This window comes from Lipotes vexillifer, unplaced genomic scaffold, assembly GCF_000442215.2.
Source record: "Lipotes vexillifer unplaced genomic scaffold, Lipotes_vexillifer_v1.1 scaffold640, whole genome shotgun sequence".
NCBI lineage: Eukaryota > Metazoa > Chordata > Mammalia > Artiodactyla > Lipotidae > Lipotes > Lipotes vexillifer.
The window spans coordinates 1,387,260-1,409,159 of NW_006773138.1; the positions used below are offsets into that span (position 1 = coordinate 1,387,260).

Sequence of the window (21,900 nt, forward strand, 5' to 3'; positions counted from 1 at the left end):
AGGGCTGCTGAGGTGGGGAGCGTTCTGGAAGTAGGTTCTTGGCTCCAGCTGAAAATGGCAGTCTGGAAGTGGTGGGTGAATTGCAGCCAGGAGGTGGGGAGGGGTAAATAGTCGGAACCCAAACAAGGGGGCGGTGGGCCCTGGAGAGACCCAGAGGGAGGGCAGCTTAGCTCATGTGGGCCTGGGAGCTCTTCGAGGGCAGGGCCAGGTCTGTCTGCTTTAGCTCCATGTCCCCAGAATCCAGTCTGTGCTAGAAGTTCCAAAGCTGGCTGCCATGGGCTGAGATCAGCCAACCTCTGGGTGATGAGAAGCACCCATTTTCAGGGCTCTGTGGAGGGAGTGCTGAAAGGGAAGTAGGGAGACGCTGGCTAGTTCTGTTGGTGGTGGTGGAACAAACATGTACCTCATGCCCTTAGCCGGTGCTGCATGCTTGGCAGGGCGTTTCTCGTCTGAGCTGTTACTGCAAAATAGATCCAACTTCTGGGGAGAAGACACTGGTAAATAACACACTCTGTAAGTGTAGGGGGAGGTTTTCAGACCCTCAGGGTGCCTCTGTGTTATCAGAGGCCGCCCTCAGCCTGGGTAGGAGTCATGCATGTCCTTATCCTAACTTGACCCCATCAAGTTATTTACAGGAGCTGGAGCAGGATTGGGAAGGAATATTCTTCACCTGAGGCTTAACCCCTCAGGCCTGGGCCCCTAGCTTCTCTGTGGCCTCAAGGGAGGCGGAGACCTGGGCCTTGAAAGCTCCTGGCAGACAGGCGGCTGGTGAGCTGAGAGGGAGACACTGGGGAGGAGGTGAGCTGGCAGGCCGAAGGTTAGGGGGCCGAGACAAACAGATGAAGGGGGACATGCTGGTCTGAGTGCACTTGACCGATGAGGGGGGCGCCCTGCATCACCCTGTACCCTCTGGGGCATGTCCTGCCTCACAGCTAGTGGTGAGCCTGCCTATCTACTGACTTGCTCCGGGTCAGTTGGGGATGGGTGGGTGGGGCTGACATTTCCTACGCTTCCATTAAGTGCCAGTTGCTGGCAAAGCACTTTCACAAACATCATCTCATTTAATCTTCTCAACAACCCAGTGAAGCTGGGCTTGTTACCTTGCTTTACAGATGAGGCAACAGAGGCTCAGATAGATAGAGGCTCGCGCAGTCAAGCCGGAGGGGACCTATCGGGAAGTGGCAGAGCCGGACCCGTCTCTGCTCTCTCCCCAGCTGGACCGTGGCCCGCATGCCCTGCTGGTTCCTCCCTGGTCTCACCCCCAGACTTAGCTCTTCAAGAAAGCCTTTTCTGACTGCTCCAGCCCACATGGTTTCCTCCAGGAACTCCCCGAATTCAAAGCACTTAACTGGCTGTGTCCTGGGCACAGAAGCCTTGTGACATGTCTGGAGGTGTCTTGTGTGATCTGCTTCCTAAGTACATGAACAGAGGCAAGTCACTTAATTTCGTTGAGCTTCAGTTTAACTATAAGACGGGAATCATAAGATGTGGGTTATAGAGTTGTTCTGAGGACTGAGATGACCTAAGCTTTGGGGTGGAAAGCAGGGCCCTCCAGGTAGTTCCCTCCCAGCCACTCTGCACATTTCTGCCCCCTTCTAATGCTCCCCACAGGCCCTTTCTATGGTAGCTGCTCGAATGTTTGGAGTCTGACAGTCTAAGCCAGAGCTATGTACTCATCCCAGAGAGATGGGGCATTCTGAGCGGGCCTGTGCCATGAGCCCCATTACTGTGCTGATAGATCTGAGGTACCAGCAAAGGAAATACTAGGTGTCACCCTAATCTGCATCAACCTAATCTTTGGAGGAGTCAGAAGTCTCATGGTGACCCTGGACCCCCCATTCCAGATGAGCTTCTCCAAGGGATTGTATGGTTGCAAAGCTTTCTCTCTGGCTGTCAGAGCACAAGCAAATTTCTGACACTGCAGTCCAGTGGCCGACCCGGTAAACATGTGCACAGAATACAAATACCAATATGATTTTATTCAAGCACAGGCAGGAACAATGACCTTCAGAGCTGGGTAAAAACAATAAGTTAAAAGCATGGTTAGAGTTTCAGACAATCAGATAAAAAGTTTGAAGGAGATAATTTCCCCCTCCTCTCCTACTGATTATTTCAACACAGCATAAAAATAATTTTATCTATAAAATACCCTTATTCCCAAGCAAATGAACTGGAGGTCGGCCCTAGGATTTCCCTGGCTATGCACGATGCACAAAATCTCCACCCACCCTCCCCAGCCCCTTTAAGGCAAAAGGGCCTATCATATTCAGGCAGAGGGTAGGCTCGTGTCAGCAGGAGGCTCTGGTCAAGGACACTGGGAGGAGTTTCCCAGCCGAAAGATGCCCGCTTGGGTCCCTTGGTCAAAAGACGGGTGGGCCACTTGGGCACCGGAATCCACCATTTCTAGCCTTCGCCTCACCATCGAAGGAGGAAGCTGAAGTCTTGGCAGGTGGACACTGGGCTGGTCTGTGACGCTCCTCTAGTCTGGGCTGACTGGTGTCCAGGGACAAGGCTGGCGGTGGTTTCAGGGCTTTCACAGCCCTGAGGGAAGCCAGACAAAGCTGAGGGTGAGTGGGTGGGTGGTCCTTCCCTCAGTCTCTTGGGTTGCATTAGTCTTTCTGGGAGTATCGGGAAGAAAATATCCGTGCAATCCTGCGAGTTTCTTCCTCAGACAGGCTGGGAGGCAGCGAGTTAGGTCTGGGACGACAAGGCCTTTGGGACAGGGCTCCCCTGGTGGTCTCGCTCTTGCCCTGGAGAGGAGGAGGTCAGCTAGGTTAGCACTGCGCACATGGCACTGCCTAAAGATGACTTTGACTCTTCTCGTCTTTTGGTCCTTTGGCTAATACTGGTATAGAACTGACTGATTTACAAAGCACTTTACATACCTGAGTGTGTTTAACCCTCACCTCGACCCCACAGGTTGGTACATGGTTCCCATGTCATGGATGAGGCAACTAAAGTTCAGGTGAAATAAACTCAAGGTCCCACAGCTCGGAGCAGCAGACCTAAGATGTAAACCCCTGTTCAGACTCCTCCTATGCCTCTGGAGAAGGAGGGGCAGTCTCCTCCAGGACATTCCTTCTCTTGCTGCATGTGTCTAGACAAGTCATTTGTCCTTGAAGTGTGACTGTCCCATGTGTGACCCTGCCAGGGAGAAGATGCTGGTGAAAAATACACTCTCCGTATGGCCCTGGGGAGTTCCTGGAGCTTCCAGGTGACATGAAGCACACACCCACAGCCCTGCTACCAAACATCTCCCTGTCTTGGGCTGACTGGGTATCACGAATTTCCCCTTTAAGGTGAGTGCATTTGGGTTATGACATCGTGGTCCTTTGGACTCCTCTATGACTCACCCATTTGCTCCTCTAACCCTTTTGTTTGCTTGTTTCTGTGCTTACTCTGTGCCAGGTTCCTGCCCTGAAGGAGCTCAAAGGATACAGGAAAGCCACCCCAGGCAGGTGGCTGACAGCAAGGCCCCAGTGAAGATGTGGAGGCCTGGCAGAGGAAGAGGCAGTGCTGAAAGGACATGGGAGCCGCCCCGACAGGCAAACGTGGCCGACTCCACAGCGTGCAGCCTGTCCCCAAATACTGAAAGCACACGCACCACTCCCTAGGCCCCAAGAGTCAGCTTGGTGGAGACCCGAGAGATTAAGACTACTTTCCTGCCCCTTAGTAATTCTGCTGATGGGAAACTGAGGCCCATCGCTTGTGGGAGTAGAGTTGCTTGTGGGATCAGTAATATTCAGTAATTCCTTCTTTCCTTCACTTCTTTAACCTTCTTACTGCCTACTGTGAGAGGGAGATGGAGATGAACAGTTCTCAGTCTCCATAGCTCAGAGTTAAACTGGGGAGACAGAGCTATTCAAAGAATTAGAATAGCAGCCAGGAAGTGATAGGGGGAATGGAAGTCAGGCAACCTTGAGGGTCGCTGCCAATCTGGAATTCTAAATGCCAAGGGAGTGCATACAACCTGACAAGCTCTCAGCACTGACAGCCCACAGGCAGGTTCTCTTTGCTGGAGAACCAAGAGCAAAGCGGAGCTAGGGGCTGGACATGCCCAGCAGAGGTGAGTACATACAGCTCCTCATCTTCCAGGCAGGCCTAGGCTAAAAGGGGAGAAAGGAAACCCACCCTGTGCTGGTGTTTGTAGTTCTTCCTTTCAAAACATGGGAGGCACCTGCACCCCATAATGCCTCAGGCTGGGGAGGCCAGCCACCCAGCCACTGCCTGAGGCCCTCTCCCTCCAGACTGGATGCTCCTGCAGGGCATGGCCTGTCTCTGATGCTTGTGACTCCCACTGAGACAGGTCCAAGATGGGAGCTTGGTAGCTGATAGACCAGTGAATGGGTCAAGCCATGGTGACCAGAAGCTTAAATTAATTGGGGAGGAGACTGCCTCTTGCAGCAAATATCTCATTCAGTCATTCTTTCATTCTTTCCAGAACCAGTGATTGCTCAAGCTAGAGGGGAGACGAATGCTGACCTACCCAGCAGTCACAAAGAGGAAGCTTAGAGCCCAGAAGCACAGAGAAAGAGCAATTCATGACAGCTGGGAAGGACAGGGCGGCTCCATGCAGAGGTGGGATCTGAGACGCGCAGGGTTTCAGCAGAGCTGTGTGTGGGGTGAGGTCACCGCACTGGAGGGGCAGCATGAGCACAGGCCTGCACCTGCTAGCTGGGCTGACATCTGTGAACCAGCCACAGCCAACCTCCCAGTACCCACACCTGGGCCCAGCAACCTAGGGGGCCTTATCTGCATGGCCCAGGCCCAGGGACAGGACGGGGTTTGGCTCTGTGTACTGGGCAGGGCAGAGCTATGGAAGGTCAGCAGCATGTAGTTTTGTTGACCTCAAAAGGGTCTAAAAAAAATCCTGACTAGTAGTAAAGTCTCTTTGTTCGTCAGGGTTGCTATCCCGAGACATACAGCCTTGGCGGGGCTGGGCAGAGGTGTAGCTGCCCACGCAGGGACACCCCTCCATGTACCCACCACTCCTCTGAAAATACTCCCATGCTCCTGCTGGAGCTCTGGGGGCACCAGCAAACTGTCACCATAGCTTATGGTTTGAGGAGCCTCAGCCTTCCTGGGAAGGCAGGAGGAGCCCACATGGAAGCACAACCATCAGACTGAGGGGCTGCAGGGGCCTTGGAGTCTGGACAGTGGGTGTCATACGTGGGGTGAAGTCCCTGGAGGGGTACTTTCAAGAAGACGGACTTGAAACAACATGAAGGTGGAATCTGAACAAAGAATTTGAGAGAGGATATTCCAGGTAGAGTTCTTAGATTGAGCAAAGGGTGTGGAGAAGGAATTTATTTGCTGGGAAAGCCAGGGGGATGGGACTGGTTGACTGCAGGTATGGAGAGCAGAAGACAAACCCAGCAAGGGAGGGGCTCAAGTTCCTGAATGTCTGGGGAAGAACTGACCATATTCCTCTTGGACCTTCCAATGATCTGGGGGCGTAGGGCTGACCCCTGTCCTGGGGTGAAGGACAGAACAGGCTTTACTGTGGTCTGGGTGTTAAGCCTGACAGTACATGAGGGGCTCTGATTGTCCCATTAAATCCATCCAGCTCTCCTATTAACTTCTCCCACTTCCACATATGGGGACCTGCTCTTTTCTGGGCACCTGGACACCCAGGCTTCTCGGCCTATTGTTTGAGACAGACGTCTCAAAGGAGGCTTCAATGTCAAAGGCAGAACTCCAGCAGGGAGAAAATAAAGCATCAGGGGAGGAGTAAGAAGCAGTGGTGGCAGGAAAATATGGGGCTTCCAGGGGTTCCTCACACCAAGAGGCTAGTAACCCTGGTGGGGGAGTGGCTCTAGTCCTGGCTTTACCACTTCCTTCCTCGCTTTAGTCACTTCCTCTCTGGGCCTTGGTTTCCTCATCTGAAAACAGATCAGGATGAGCAGGTAATACAGGAGGAGGCGCCCTGTAACCCAGGGACTTACCCCGGCCCATGGCTCCCTCTTTGGCCAGCTCCCTGTGATAGCATCTTCTCCAAACGCTCTCTCAGGAGGCTCCAGCCCTCTTCTTTGGCCTCGAAATGTGAGCTGATTCAAGCCACTGTGTTCTGGGTTCCCTCCATCTAGTCCCCAGATGGATATCCCTACATAGGCCACATGTTTCCAGGAGGGTGGTAGGTGCAGGCACCCCCATTTACTCCTGCTTCTGGGTGTCCCTGGGAGTTTCTCAGAGGGGAGGCAGTGGGGTGGAGTGGAAGGAACACTGGTCTGTGGCCCAGCCCAACTACCCCACTTGCTTGAGGCCAAGACACTTTGTCTCTCTGGGTCTCAGTATCTTCATTACCAAGTGGAGCTGAGAACTTGTTTGCCTCTTTGCCCCAGGTCTACCGTGAAGCTGAAATATAATTCAGATGTGACCAAGGCTCTGGCCAGATACAAAAGCACAGGGGCTAAATAAGCTGGAGACACCAGCTGCAGAGAGCAAAATGAAGCCCTGCTGTTCTGAGACCTCACTTCAGCTGGAGTAGAATTGGGGTACAGCACCCCCAAAGGGATGCCCAGGGCTAGGCCAGGACTGGCCATACTCTCCCCCTACCATTGCCCCCCACCCGTTGAGCCCCTGGGCCTGGCCTCAGGACTGAAGTTTTGTTTTTTTCCCCCGGAGCAGATCCCTTACAATGACATAAACCTGCCTCAGGGGCTGGAAGCAAAACTTTCCAAAGAGCTGAAAACAGAAAGTAAACAGCCAGCTGGTTCTGGCTGGCTAGGATAGGGCTGCCAACAGATTGCTGCTTCAGAGATGAGTGAGGCTCAGTAGAGCCGCCTGCCTTGTTCAACTTTCACCTACTTGGCTGGCTGCCTTCCCCTGTGGTGGCTCCCAGAGTCCTCTCCAAAGGCTGGGACTAGGACTTCCCTGTGCTAAAGAGAGTAGCAAACTCAGCAGCTGCAACTAAGAGCAGGGGGGAAGCGAGGATAAGACACGCAGACCAGGGGCCCAGCCTTGAGAGGCCAATCCTAAATCTGACCACCTAGCCCAGCCGCAGTGTGGCTGGGCTCCACGCTCTGAGCTCACCCTCCATTCCTGCCTCAGAGTTCTAGTCATGTGGTTCTCACTACCTACATGCTGCCTGTTCTTCCCCACCCCTCCGATGCCTCCCTTTCCTTCCTCCGAGAAGGCTTCCTTGACAACCGGCCTATTCTGCAGGGCCTGTGTCACCCCTCAGCCCGGGCCTCAGTCTCCCAGTCTGCACCGTGAAGATGCCAGACTAGATCAAGACTCTTCAACCTTCTGAACCCACTCCCTGCCAGTGAGAGGGAAGGGTTGAAGTAACACTCTTGGAACTCCTGGCTCCTCCCAGACTCTGGCCTCAGCGCTCAGGCAACTTGAGCCTAGCACCTGCCCAGCAGACCCGTAGGCCCTTTCCCTCGCGGTGCTGTCCAAACTGCATCTGGGCCAACGTGGGCACCAGCCAATTCTGGCTGCTTCCCCTGACTTCTGTACACCCTTGGCCAGAGAGCTCATCTCCTCCTCAAAGCTTTGTGTGGCCTGAATCAGAAGCTCTTTGACCTTTGGGACTCTTCCTGGGTCTCTGCAGAGGGCTAGGGACTTGGTAGCTAAAAGAGGTGAGGTTAACAGGTCAGGGCTTCTTGCCCCAAGATGGGTAGCTCAGCCATCAGGCCTGGACCACAGGCTGAGAAGAGGACACCAGGCTCAGGAACTTCTCTTGGACTCCAACCATCTGGTCTGGTGATTTTGTGGAGGACTGGGCTCCTCTACCAAGACTGTGTTTCTCTTAGATGGCTCTGGGCTTGGGGAAGGGAAACCAAGGGACAGAAGAATTCTTTGGGCTCCTGGGAGAAAAGAAGCAGCCTCAGGACTCAAAGGCAGGCAGGCCACAGACTTCTGAGGCTAGGGCTCTACCACCCTTAGGTGGGGGCAGTGGGTCATCCTGGGCCTCTAACTCAGGGTCTGAACTGAGCACACAATCAACTGCTAGGGCCCTGAGCAATGCTCTCCATCCTTCTGGGGCTGCCCTGTGGGGTTTAACTTCCCGGGTCCCTGCGGCTCCCTGCGCCTGGTGCTAAGCTTTTGATGATGTCCCTATCCCTTAGCATTTTTTTCCTACTAGTCCCCCCAGAATGTAACAGCACAAGAGGGGAAGTTGTCTCAATAATAATGATGATAAAAATAACAATAGTTAAAATTCATATAGTTCCTACTATGTCATGTGCTAAAAACTGCTCTAAGCACTTAACATCTTACTCAGTTAACCCTACACAAGCTCTAGGAGGCAGGTACTGTTTCACCCATTTTTCAGATAAAGGAACTGAAGCACAGAAAAGGTAGGTAACTTGCACCAGGTTACACAGCTAGAAAGTGGCAAAACTGAGCTCTGAACTTAGGCTGTCTGGATTCAGAGGCCATGTGCCTAACCGCTATACAAAACTGCCTGGTAGGAGAGAAGAGCGACGTATAGCCACAAATTATGTCCGTGTTGCCTCCTCAGACCTTGTTCAGCACCTCAGAAGGCCAGCAGCAGAGCCAGGGCAAGAAACCAGGTTTGGGCTTCCCTGGTGGCGCAGTGGTTAAGAATCCGCCTGCCAATGCAGGGGACACAGGTTCAAGCCCTGGTCCGGGAAGATCCCACATGCCATGGAGCAACTAAGCCCGTGTGCCACAACTACTGAAGCCCGTGCGCCTAGAGCCCGTGCTCTGCAATGAGAGAAGCCACTGCATTGAGAAGCCCGCGCACTGCAACGAGAGGGGCCCCTGCTCGCCGCAACTAGAGAAAGCCCACGCGCTGCGATGAAGACCGACGCAGCCATTAAAAAAAAAAAAAAAAGAAAGAAACCAGGTTTGCTGACTCAGCTCCCCAGCTGCCTGGAGCACCTTGATCCCGATGATGTCTGAAACACTGTGGTCTGGCCAAGTGGAGGTGAGAACTCTAAGGTTGGGCGGGGGGTTTGGACAACTCAAGGCTTTCAAGGGGACACTCGTGCCTGGCCTTGTTGCCGACCTCCTGCCTCCTACACACACTCCTCATGAACAGTAGCATCTGGCCCCAGGCCTGTGGTTAGTCCAGGAGCTCAGATGACAGGTTGATTCTTGCTCTTTACTTCTGATTCCTATCCTGACTGCTTTGGTCCAGGCTGATCTCTCCCCAGCTCTGACCTCCTCTCTAGCACATCCTGTTCGTACTTCCCAGTTACCACATTCTGTTGATTCTCTGAGAGATTTCTTTTCTCCAAATCCACAGCCTTCCAAGCCTTTCCTTCATCTTTGCTGAATTCTACTCATGCCACCCTACATGGTTCTTTCTTTCCCTGTACTCATTCTCTTTGTTTTAAGTACTAATATAGGCTAATGTCATTTGAGAAAGTTAGTGAGTGGTTTGGTGGCCAGTGCCTCTCAAGGAACTGTGACCTCCCTGAAGAGGGTCCATGGCACCACATCTAGCACTTTAAGCACGACGGGCACTTGGGGGAGTTGGTGGAACTTACATATAAAACTTAGTCCCCTGGGGAACTGTGAGCTTTGGCGGGGGAAGGCACCACAGCTCCTTCTCTGTCTACTTCTGCACCTAGCTCAGGACTACTGGCTTTGTAATTTGCTGAAAGATGTACATTTCAAGTTTGAGGCCCAAACTACTTTCCTACTCTCTGGCCTGCCTGTCTTCAGACCCACCTCGGGCTCTCCTAGTCATCGATGGTAAGTTACTGGAGGGTTCTGAGTGGAGAAGTCACATGATTTATTTGATGATTTACTTAACGTCTTAAAAACTTAACAGGATACTGTATGGGGAATGGGGGCAAGGGTAGAAGCAGAAAGGCAAGTTAGGAGGCTCCTGCACCAATCTAGGCAAGAGATGATGACAGTTTAGACCAGGTAATGGTAGGAGTGGTGAGCAGTGGATGGATCTGAATTTAGAAGTAGAGCTGCCAGAATTTCCTGGTGGACTGGAAATCAAGGCATCAGAGAGGATTCCAAGGGTTTTGGCAAGAACAACTAAACTAGAAGGATAGAATATCTATTAACTGAGATGGGGAAGACCGAGGAACAGAGCTGAGGAATAAAATCTGGAGTTGAGTTTGGATATATTGAGTAGGCAGCTGGACATATGAGCCTAGAGTTAGAGGAGAGGTCTGGGCTAAGATAATCATTATGAGTCTTCGGCATATAGAAGGGATTTAAAGCCTTGAGATCAGACAGGATCATCTAGAAAGTAAGTGTAAATAGAGAAGTCTAAAGACCACACCCTGGTCACCCGTATTAACAAGTAGGGGAAATGAAGGAGAACCAGCAAAGGCGGCTGAGCAGGAGCTGCCAACTAGGGAAGAAGAGAACCAAGAAGCACTGATGCCTTAGAAACAAGTGAAGAAAATGTTTACAGGAGAGAGATCAACTGTGTCACATGCCGCTGAGAGATCAAAGAAACTGGGCACTCAGATTTAATAACTGGTTTAGGAATATGGAGGGTTTTTTTGGATTTTGACAACCTTGAAGAGTCCCTCCCTCCTCCGGTGGCAGAGTGGGGTAAGAGTCAGATTACAGTGGCCAATCACACTGGCTGCAGCATGGAGACGCATGGTGGTGGGAAAGTGTGGCTGTAAGAGTAGTTAGAAACAGCTATGGGGGAAACAACTGGGGCTAGATAATGAAATGGTGAGAAGTGAGTGGATTCAAAGATATTTAGGGGACAGAATTCACAGGCCTTGGTGATGGTGGGTTGTGGGGGATAAAGGTGTAGGAGGAGGGGAAGACGACACACATGCTCTGGCAGGAGTAACTACATGACCGTGGTCGTGTTTACTGAGATAAGGCATGCCAGCGGTAGAGGCGGTGTGCAAAGGAAGATGACAAGCTCAAGGTCTGGATGTGCTGAATTGTTGTAACATCAAGTAAACACTTCTAGGATGTAGGTGGATCCACGTGTGTCTGCAGCATGGCAGAGAAGTCTGGACTGAAGATAAGGATTTGAGAGTCATCGAACTGTAATAGTAACTGAAATAACTGAAGTGGTTGAAATTTCCCCAAAGAAACATCTACAAGAGCAGAAGACATAAGTCTGGGGAAAACAACATGTACATTAGTGCGATCTCATCCTCTACCTCCCCTTTTAGAGAAGTTGATAAAACTAGTTTGCCCCTGGCAGCTAAGCAAACAGAATCAGAAGTAACTATACATAAAACCAGGGAGCTGTCCCATTGAAGAGTTACTGTATCACAAAGAGGAAAGAGAAAGCAGAGGCAGCAGAACCTGACTGATTCATAAGGAATTTCAAAGGTGCCACTGGATGGCTGTTTGATGGTCCTGCTAGACCCGTCATCCTCCTCCCTCCTTTTCTTCTTGAAGAGGTGACAACCAGAAGATGAAACAGTCATGAGGAAGGGGGGCTGAGAGCTGGCCTCTATACCCTATCTGTGTGACACCTGGTGCTCTTCAGTGCAACCATGCTTTGAGGCCTGATAACCCCATCTGACAGATGACACAGACTCAGAAAAATCAGAAGACTTGACGAAGGTCACACAGAGAACTGTATCCACTATACTGTGGGGAAAAGGGGAAAACACCTGTTTCACAAATGCTAGAAATGGAGACTGTCTGGGAGGTTCCTGGGTTCAGGTGCATTTTTCAGTGTGGTTGAAGGATTAGGCCTTCCCTTAGATCTTGTGGTAGAGCCAGGTGAGCTAAGTATAGCTGTCCCAGGACACTGGGTGAGAAGAGTCAGCCTCTCAAAATGCTCCTCTTCAGCCTTCTGAGCCTTAGGAAGAGGCAAAATAGATGGAATCCTCAAGTTGGGGGTACAGGACAAGGCTCCTGCCTTCCCCTGCCCACCTCTCACTTTGAGCTGTTGACTGTGCCTGAAACATAACCACAAATAGAAGACAGAAGAGAAAACAGGGACTTCCCTGGCAGTCCAGTGGTTAGGACTCTGTGCTTCCAATGCCAGGGGTGTGGGTTCGATCCCTGGTCGGGCAACTAGGATACTGAATGCCAAATGGCATGGCCAAAATAAATAAATAAATAAATGGACATAAGAGAAAATAGAAGCTTCCATCAAATGGGAAACTCTGTCACCAAGTCTAATCCTATCTGCTTTAGCACCCATCTTCTCTGTCTGCCTGTATGCTATAGGGTGAGTTTTCTTTTTCTTCTCAACAGGCTAATATCTCCACATGTGCTCTGGATCCAGGGACTAGTCTTTCTATTCTCTCCCTCTCCTGCATCTTCCCCTTCTTCTTTTCTCTACTGGTCACTGCACTGCCGTACAGAAAAAGCTGAAGCCTTTCCCAAATAAAAAAACAAAACAAAACACAAAACCAAAAAAACTTACCTTATCTCAGATGCTACCCCACCCGCTATCCTATACTTCTGATCCATATTCACAGCCAAATCTATGGAAGGACTTGGTGTCTCCATTTTGTCACCATTCAACCATTCTTAAAATTTAAATTACATACGATTTTGTGATTTCATGGTGTAATATACCAAAGAATACTAACATATTTAAATTATGAAGCATGATAAAAATGAACATCAATAAACCCACAACCCAACCTAAGAACTAAAACATTGTTAATACTGTTGAATAGACCTATGTGCTCTTCCTCCCCCATCCTATTCCCAGCCTCTGCAACTGTGAACATTGTAGTCAAACTGTTGAAAACCAAAGAAAAAAATCTTAAAAGTAGCCAAGGAACAAACGTCACATAACATTCCGGGCAATAACAATAAGGATGATAGCTGCTTCCCATCAGAAACAATGGAGGTCAGTAGAATGTGGAGTGATAGTTCTAAAATGCTAAAACAGGTAATACCCTGGCCGTCCAGTAGTTAGGATGTGGAGCTTTCATTGCTGAGGGCCAGGGTTCAATCCCTGGTCGGGGAACTAAGATCCCACAAGCTGCATGGTGTGCCCAAAATTAAAAATAAATGAATGAATGAATAAATAAAATGCTAAAACAAACACAATTCAAGTTAGAATTCTATATCCAGTGAAAAAATATCTTTGAAAAATGAAGGCAAAATACATTTCAGACAATTGAAGCTGAGAGCATCAGCTCCCAGTAGGTCTGCACTACATGAAATTCTAAAGGAAGTTCTTCATGCTGAAGGGAAATGGTAATAAACTGAGACCAGGGTGTGAAGAAGGAATGAAGCCAAGAGCATAAGTTGCAGAAAACGTGCTGCTACAAACACATCAAGTAGTGAGAAAGGCTCATCACCAGTGAGGACGACGAACACCCTGATGTTTCCTGGATCGTGGGACTTTCAATGCTGAAAATGAGACAGCTCGGGTGAACTGTGATGACTGGCTACCCTAACTAGGACCCTGAATAAGGTCCCGAGGAGGGAGGTGTTCCTGAGAGCAGCAGACAAACAGTGGAGTTTTGCTGTGGGCAAGAAAGAAAAAAGGCTACAAAGTGTATGAGACTTTACCTTCTCAAAACTAGAATTGCCCTTTAACTGAAGTAAACATTATTACATCCCTCTCCCACCCTTTGTATCTTATGTTTAATAGATGAAAGATAATAAGTCCCCCCAGGAGCTGACACATCATGAAGGCAGAAACACAAAAGCAGGAACAGCAGTTCCATTTGGCAGTTGAGAGCTGACAGCTCGGACACAGTGACTCACAGACCTCCCTTCCTACAAGGCACATCTCGCTCACATTTCACCCACTTGGCTGGGAGGGGAAGAGGGAAAGGAAACTAACAGTGTCTGCGTTTTTCCTCTAGGGTAATTCTTGTCATCCTCTTATTAGGTAAGAATTCTATTAGCCTGATGTTACTTTAAAAACAACCAAGACTCAGAAAGGTCAAGTTACTTGCCCAAGATCACTTAGCCACGTCGCAGATTCAGTATTTCATGTCATAGATGTCTTGTTCAAAAGCTTGTGCTTGGTGCTGGACACAGCCCTGCTATCCTAGCATAAGTGCTGACGTGAATACATGGGGCATGCAAGGGAAGACGCAGAATAGAAGGAGATGAACTCGTGACCTGAACCAGAGTAGAAATAAGGCCACGGAAATGCAGAGCTTCTGGTGGGGACTGGCACCTCTCCTCCTCTAGGACAGGAATACAAATTTGATAAAAACTGAGATGTGTGGGAATTTAGACTTATCAATGTGCCAAAGAAATGAGGTGTCCTCAAAATGATGCTGGGGAAGCTGGGGGAGAAGTGGGGAAGGAAACCAGTAAAAGAACTGGACATCTTATGGCTTCTCTTTAGGACTCTACCCCTAGGCTCCCAGGATACTTCTGGACTGACCCCATCTGTCATCAAATTAGGCCCTGGAAGAGCATAAAAAAATGTTTAAACGTTAACTGCAAAATGAAACCTATATAAAGAAGGCAAATTAGCTAGAAAAATATACCGTAAGCCAAGTGTCATGATTTTAAAGTGGCACAACGGAAAGCACAGAGTTTGGAGTCATACTGGTTGGGAGACCCTGGGTAGGTGACAACCTACTTAACCTTTATGTGTCTCAGTTTCTACAGAATAGAAACTATAATACCTTGTAAGTCTGTATGGGAACCTCAGTTTTCTCATCTATTAAATGGGGATAACAACAGTACCCCTCTTATTGGGTTCTTGGGAAAATTAAATCAGTTTACACATGTAAAATGCTTAGAATAATGTCTAGTGCACGGTAAGCGTTACATAGGGGTTGGCTATTATAATTAACAAATAAGCTAATACATTTTGCTCATAGCATGTATTATTCTCTGAAATTGTTTTTTTCAAAGCTCCACAATCCACCTCCTAGAGTAATGAAAATAAAAACAAAAATAAACAAATGGGACCTAATTAAACTTAAAAGCTTTTGCACAGCAAAGGAAACCATAAACAAAACGAAAAGACAACCGACAGAATGGGAGAAAATATTTGCAAACGAAGTGACCGACAAGGGATTAATATCCAAAATATACAAACAGCTCATGCAGTTCAACATCAAAAAACCCAAACTACCCAATCAAAAAATGGGCAGAAGATCTAAATAGACATTTCTCCAAAGAACACATACAGATGGCCAAAAAGCACATGAAAAGATGCTCAACGTGGCTAATTATTAGAGAAATGCCAATCAAAACCACAATGAGATATCAACCTTACAGCAGTCAGGATGGCCATCATCAAAAAGTCTACAAACAACAAATGCTGGCGAGGGTGTAGAGAAAAGGGAACACTCCTACACTGTTGGTGGGAATGTACGTTGGTGGGAATATAAATTGGTATAACCACTATGGAGAACAGTATGGAGGCTCCTTAAAAAACTAAAAATAGAACTACCATATGATCCAGTAATCCCACTCCTGGGTGTGTGTGTGTGTGTGTGTGTGTGTGTGTGTGTGTGAAGTAGTGCTGCAATGAACATTGGGTTGCATGTATCCTTTCGGATTATGGTTTTCTCTGTAGATATATATCAATATATAGTGCAACTGTAACTAGTGCTGCAATATATATATATTGCAGCACTACTTACAGTAGCAAAGACATGGAAGCAACCTAAATGTCTATCAACAGAGGAAGGGATAAAGAAGATGTGGTACATATATACAATGGAATATTACTTAGCCATAAAAAAGAGTGAAATAATGCCATTTGCAGCAACATGGATGGACCTAGAGATGACCATACTAAGTGAAGTAACTCAAAGACAAATAATCATATGATTTCACTTACATGTGGAATCTAAAAAAAACAATACAAATGAAGTTATTTATAAAACAGAATTAGATTCACAGACTTCAAAAACAAATTTATGGTTCCCAAAGAGGAAAGGTGGCAGGAGGAGGGGTAAATTAGGAGTTTAGGATTAACATACACACACTACTATATATAAAATGGATAATCGGGACTTCCCTGGTGATCCAGTGGCTAAGACTCTGTGCTCCCAATGCAGGGGGCCCAGATTCAATCCCTGGTCAGGGAACTAGATCCCACATGCCACAACTAAGAGTTCACATGCCGCAACTAAAGATCCTGCATGCCTCAACTAAAAGATCCTGCACGCAGCAACGAAGATCCTGTGTGCTGCAACTAAGACCAGGCACAGCCAAATAAATAAATATTTTTAAAAAATGCATAATCAATAAGGATCTACTGTATAGCACAGGGAACCCTACTCAATATTCTATAATAACCTATATGGGAAAAGAATCTGAAAAAATATGGATATGTGTATATGTATTACTGAATCAGTTTGCTGTACACCTGAAACTAACATTTTAAATCAACAATACTTCAATATAAGATAAAAATTAAATAAAAAGAAAAAAAGTCTTCATTGGACTGTTGGTGAGATGAGATGAGCCTAACCATCGCAACTGTACAACCAATAGAAATTTACTCCAAGATTTCATTTACTCTTATAAACTGCATGCCCAAATAATAAAAAGGGGAATTAAAAATAAAATAAAACAAAAGCTCCATGAGGCAGGGGCTTTGTGTCTCCTCCTCAGTACAGCACAGTAGTTAGAAACACAGATTTTGAAACTAGACTGCTTGGGTTCTAATTCTGGTTCTACCACTTAACTACCTGTGTGAGGCAAGTTACTTAATCGCTTTGTGCCTCAGTTTTCTCATCTTAAAATAGGGATAAAAGTATGTACTTCATCAGGTTGCTGAATTAAAGGAGTTAACCTAAAGTTCTTCAGACAGTGCTGGGTACCTGGCAAGCACCACCATGATCCTCGTTTTCAGCTTAAACACTGCCTCCTCAGGGAAAGCCTGTTCTTTCTCAGAACATCTAGGACTCATCACAATTTGTAAATATTTTTTGTTTACTGTTTGTACTCTGTTAAGACAGGGAGTTTGCCTTATTTACTACTGCATGCTCAGCACCTAGCACAATGCCTGATATAGCACAGGTACTCAGTAAATATATGCTGAATGATTAGAGAAGCAGATATTATTTCCGTGCCACCTGCAAGAAAGGTCCAGTGCTGTGTCAAGGCAGAAAAGAGCACAGCTAGGATTTGCGCCAAGGTTCCAACCACCTAACTCAGCTGCATGACGAATAGTTATGAGGTATTCTGTAAACAACAAATAGGTCTAACACTCTGTTACTCTCTTCATCCAGACCTTACTCATCTGCCACGGTCTCCCGAGGTGGGATCTCTTGTTTGAAGCTTCCTCCATTCAAACCCATCTTTGCTTAGTTGGAGCTCCCACAGCACTCAGTATGCGTTTCTTAGCTGAGTCCTGTTTTTACACTTCTGTGCTATTTCTTCTACCTGTCATGATGCCCTTACTCTTAACACATTTGCTCTTCCTCACTTTTCTCGAGCTCCTCCCACTGCTGGGCCCACAGGATACGCTCAGCACAAGCTTGGAGAGTGACCACTGCTGCTGCCTTTCCAGGAGCATGGCCGGGGCCACTCTGCTTTCTGTATGCTTTCATGAAAGAGATGATGACTCTATAGGAAACAGGAGGTCGGCCAGGTGTCCTCTTACCTGATCTGCTGTGGCTGGTGGTGGCAAAGCTGTAGAGAGAGAGAGCATCCGCAGGGAGGCCTCCAACTGCTGGGGAGGTAAAAAGAAGTTGGGCACCACAATGGGCTCTGGGCTATAAAGGTAGTTAAGGGACACAAATACCTAGAAATCTTCCCCAGACAAGCATCTCCTCTGACCTCTACCACCCCTTTGCTTCCCTCCAAATTATTCCTGCCCATGAATCCTTTGCTCAAGTGGTTCCCTCTGCCTGGAAGGCCCTGAAACTCCTAACAAATTGGTCTATACTTTATGGGTCACTTCAGATGCTGCCTCCTCCCGGAACCCTCCTCTAAGTCTCAGGCACAGTGATCCCTCTTTTCCTAGTCTAGAGCCCAGTCTGAAACACAGGCTAATGCTTTTTTTTTTTTTTTTTTTTTTTTTATTTATTTATTTTTGGCTGCGTTGGGTCTTCATTGCTGCGCATGGGCTTCCTCTAGTTGCAGCAAGCAGGGGCTACTCTTCGTTGCGGTGCGCGGGCTTCTCATTGTGGTGGCTTCTCTTGCGTGGAGCACGGGCTCTAGGCGTGAGGGCTTCGGTAGTTGTGGTAGGCAGGCTCAGTAGTTGTGGCTCACGGGCTCTAGAGCGCAGGCTCAGTAGTTGTGGTGCACGAGCTTAGCTGCTCTGCAGCATGTGGGATCTTCCCGGACCAGGGCTTGAACCCGTGTCCCCTGCATTGGCAGGTGGATTCTTAACCACTGTGCCAACAGGGAAGCCCAGCTAATGCTTATTTAGTCTGATATGATTCTCAATTTGTTCCCCTCAGTATTCCCTAAGCTTCTCAAAGGCAGAGGCGGTGTATTTCCTTCAGTCACCTCACTACCTCCCTAGAGCCCCATGAGGCTGGCAGGTAGCAAGCACTGGGTGATACTTGCTGAGGGCCTACAGGCCAAAACCTGACAGACAGGGTAGGGGTGGGAAGGTGGCTCCAGGGCAGCATCTTAGGCTGGAAGGTGCTGCCTGGCATTGAAGGAGGGCTTGCCCTCCTGGGTGTTCTGTGCTTACATCCAGAAACAAGGGCTCTGTATAAGTAGGCACAGCTGATCCACCACCTGCACATGAGCCCTAGAAGTCAGGCGCTGTATCTTGCACTTCTCCATATCCTCTGGAGGTACCCAGTACTGTGTTGAGAACACAGTGTTCCGCAAATTTGTTCAGTCAAAGCAATGATTCAGTTTGGGAGGGGAAGGAGGTGACTATTTTGATGGTCTACTTGTTTCTATTCAATAAGCTAAGTATGGTTCTGATGCAAATTGGTCTATCACTGTTCTTCCATGCTAGACTTCGAACTCGAGGAGGGCAAAGATGAGCTCTCTTTCATACTATATTCCTGTCACCTAGCATAGTACCCGATACACAATAAATACTCAATAGATGTTCAATAAATATCTACTGAATGAATGAAATACATCATTTCCTGCTTTGGCTCCAGTCCCTGATTTTTCTACAGAGGTGGGGACGGAGTTGGAGATCCTGAAGGGAAAGAACCCTTTGACCTCAGCCTTCCTCAGAGGCCCCGGTGAGGTAGGACCTATTTGCTGTTGCGCTCTGACTGCTGAGGACTCTCAGCCTGACAGTCAGCTTGGCTGTGAGGTGCCCAGGGTGTGCTGAAACACCAAGATCCCCTGCTCAGCCCAGTACCACCTGTCTTTCTAAGGGTCCTGCTCCAACAGTAACCTCTGTCACTTATTAGATGGTACCTTCACAAAAGTTCACACTTTGTGCCTGTTCCTTCACCTGTAAGATGGATATAATAATTGTACCTTTTGTTTTGAGAGTTAAATGACATTATATATAAAAAGTGCTTAGAATGGTGCCTGACACATAGCATGTACTCAGTAAATGTCAGCCCTTCCTGTCTCCCCAGTTGAGGGGGAAAAGTCACCACTGGTTCCCACACCTACTGAAAGCTGCTTTCCATCCCCACCTCTGCACTGTCCTCCTAATGCTAAAGCCAGCGAATACATGTCAGTCCACATTGTGCTGGACTTAAGCATCAGGGTGCTGACCACCACTCCCCAAAACCCTGCCGCTCCCATCTCTCTCGTCGGCCCTCCTCCACCTCCGCCGTGGGCGCGTCTGCTCCCCCTGCCCTCATGTACTGGTGATCCTCAGGGCTCTGTCTTGTGTGGCTCTCCCTTCCCCTGTCTCCTTGATGTTCTTGTCTGTTCCCAGAGATACCTACCTTTATAGCCGATCTCATCCTGAACTCCAGGCCTGCCTTTCCTCCTGGATGTCTCACAGGCACATGTGCAAAATAGAAATCTCCCTCTTCCCTCCAAACTGCCTGTCTTTATGTGCTATTTCCTACCTAGTAAATACCTAACTTGTAACAAAAATCTCTCAGTCATACTTCTATTTTCCTCTTTCTCACCCCTGCCCCTATCTAATCCTCTCAGATCCCTCCTCCTTTTCCTCATCATAAAGCAGTCTCTGCTTTAGGTCAGACTGTCTTCATCTTTCATTATTACTGCACGTTTCCTACCTGGTCTCCTTGCTTCTGGTCTCCACTGACCTAATCCACCCTCTACAAGGCACTGGGAGAATTTTCTAACATGTAAATCTGACCAATCATACGCTTGCTTAACATTTACTGAACACTATTTACACACCAGGCACTATGCTAGGTAGTTTACATTGTTAATTCAATTTTCACAACAACCCCACAAGAAAACTAGTTATTACTTATTTATTTAAAGATAAGGAAACTGAAGTTTAATCTGCTAACAAGACAGAGTCAAAGTACCTTAGCCAGATATAAAAGGCCCCTTAAGATCCAGCCCAGCTTCACCCCTCACCACTCTCTTATCTGGGGGCTCTAACCACAGTGACTTCTGCCCACAGGCTAGGCTCCTTCAAGTGGCTACGCCTCTGCGCACACAGTTCGCTGTGACTAGAGTGTTCTTGTCCCTGCCTACAGAATGGCTATTCATCTTTGAGGTCCAGCTCTACTGTCTCTCTTTCTGGGGTACCTCCAAACAGAGTTATGGCAGCTTCCACCTCTTGTTCCCTAGAATTTTGTCCATGCCTTAGAACAAAAAAGGCTATTTATCACCGCCTATTTACTGTTACTGTCATTACCTGTCTCCTACCTCATAACGGGAACTTCTCGAGGTAAGGTCTGATTCAAATCTCTGTCGTCATTACACAGCACCGGGCCTGCAATACTCACTTTTTGAAAGAATGAGCAGTCGGGAAGGCCCGAATTAAAGCAGTGCCCTTAGGACCTGGCACATGTGACTGCTCCTCCACTGACCATAAATTCTGAGCATAACTAAATCGACTGTAGAGGCAGAAACATCAGAAGCCAAGAAGAATGAGGCCAGGAAAGAACACCGAGGCACTCTGCTTTCAGTGCTCAGCCTCTAGCCATTTCACGCTTTAAGCCTCTCCTGAGCCCATACCCCCTACCCTCAGGTTTCTCTCTGCCTTGCATCAAGAATCACATCTGTGTGGTATGTACAAATGTTCCCACTCATTTGATTTTCTCAAGAATCCTGTGAAACTGATAGCTCATTTCAATCTATATTTACTGATCCTTTCTGTGTGTCATGTCTGGGGACATGGAGAAAGACAAGGTCCTTGACCTACTTGGGAGTGTACAGTCTGGTGGGTAAGGGATTATTACCTCCATCTTATAGGTGAAGAAATCGAGGCTCAGAAAGGTTAAACTATATGCTTGATGTTACACAAGTAGTAAGAGCTGGGTCCGAATGGTCGAAGTCAGGCCCCCTGATTTCTAGTGGAGAAAGAACTGCAAAGCACTACAAAGGCAGCCTGCTTCACCCACCAGCCCTGCAATAACCCCTGCTTATTGTTGGGATATCAGGTGAGCTGATGTGATTAGCTGGTTAGGCTACAGATGTGAGGGCTACTGATGGTCCCAAGTGGTTTCCTTTCCCCATAACATGCCCATCTGCATTTCAAAGGAGGAAGAGGGGGAATGTCAGATGCCCCTCTCCCCATCAACACTGCCATCCTGGGGGGGCTTGGGTAAGACCATTTCAACAGTGCCCACTTTCCCCTCCCCTTGGACCCATCACTTGCCTTTAAAAAAATTAATTAGGCAAGTCACTAAAACTCTGAGTCTCCATTTCATTACATGCAAAATAGAAATGATACCAACTTTAAAGACTTGTGTGACCGAATGCAAAATGTATGTAAAGTGCCTGGCACATGGTAAATGCTCAATCCGTGGTAGGACTCTTCTTTCTCTATACCCTCCCCTGAAATTTCAACTGAGATTAATGGTCTCATTCCTTAGATGCAGAACTTTGCCTCCAGGTGTAAAATACCCAGAGATTAATCAGATAAATCAGGCTAGGATAGGCTAATGAATGTACTACCAACATCTAAACCCAGTTCGAAGCATTATGCTTCAGAGGCCTGATGACAATGGTAGAATCGTAGTACCTGATCAGTACAGGTGAGTCTTCAGCAGG

General features: G+C 48.0%; 1 protein-coding gene across 1 annotated transcript in view; it reads right to left on the minus strand.

Moving 5' to 3' along the window:
* Positions 1-2,609: 2,609 nt before the first annotated feature.
* The window catches only part of C2CD3 (C2 domain containing 3 centriole elongation regulator), a 135,478-nt gene continuing 116,187 nt past the window's right edge, over positions 2,610-21,900 (minus strand). The window contains exons 32-33 of the mRNA XM_007448088.1: positions 17,423-17,534; positions 2,610-2,750 (exon numbers count right to left, since the gene is read on the minus strand). Of these exons, the coding sequence (XP_007448150.1) occupies positions 2,610-2,750; positions 17,423-17,534 (253 nt within the window). The remainder of the gene's footprint in view (positions 2,751-17,422; positions 17,535-21,900) is intronic.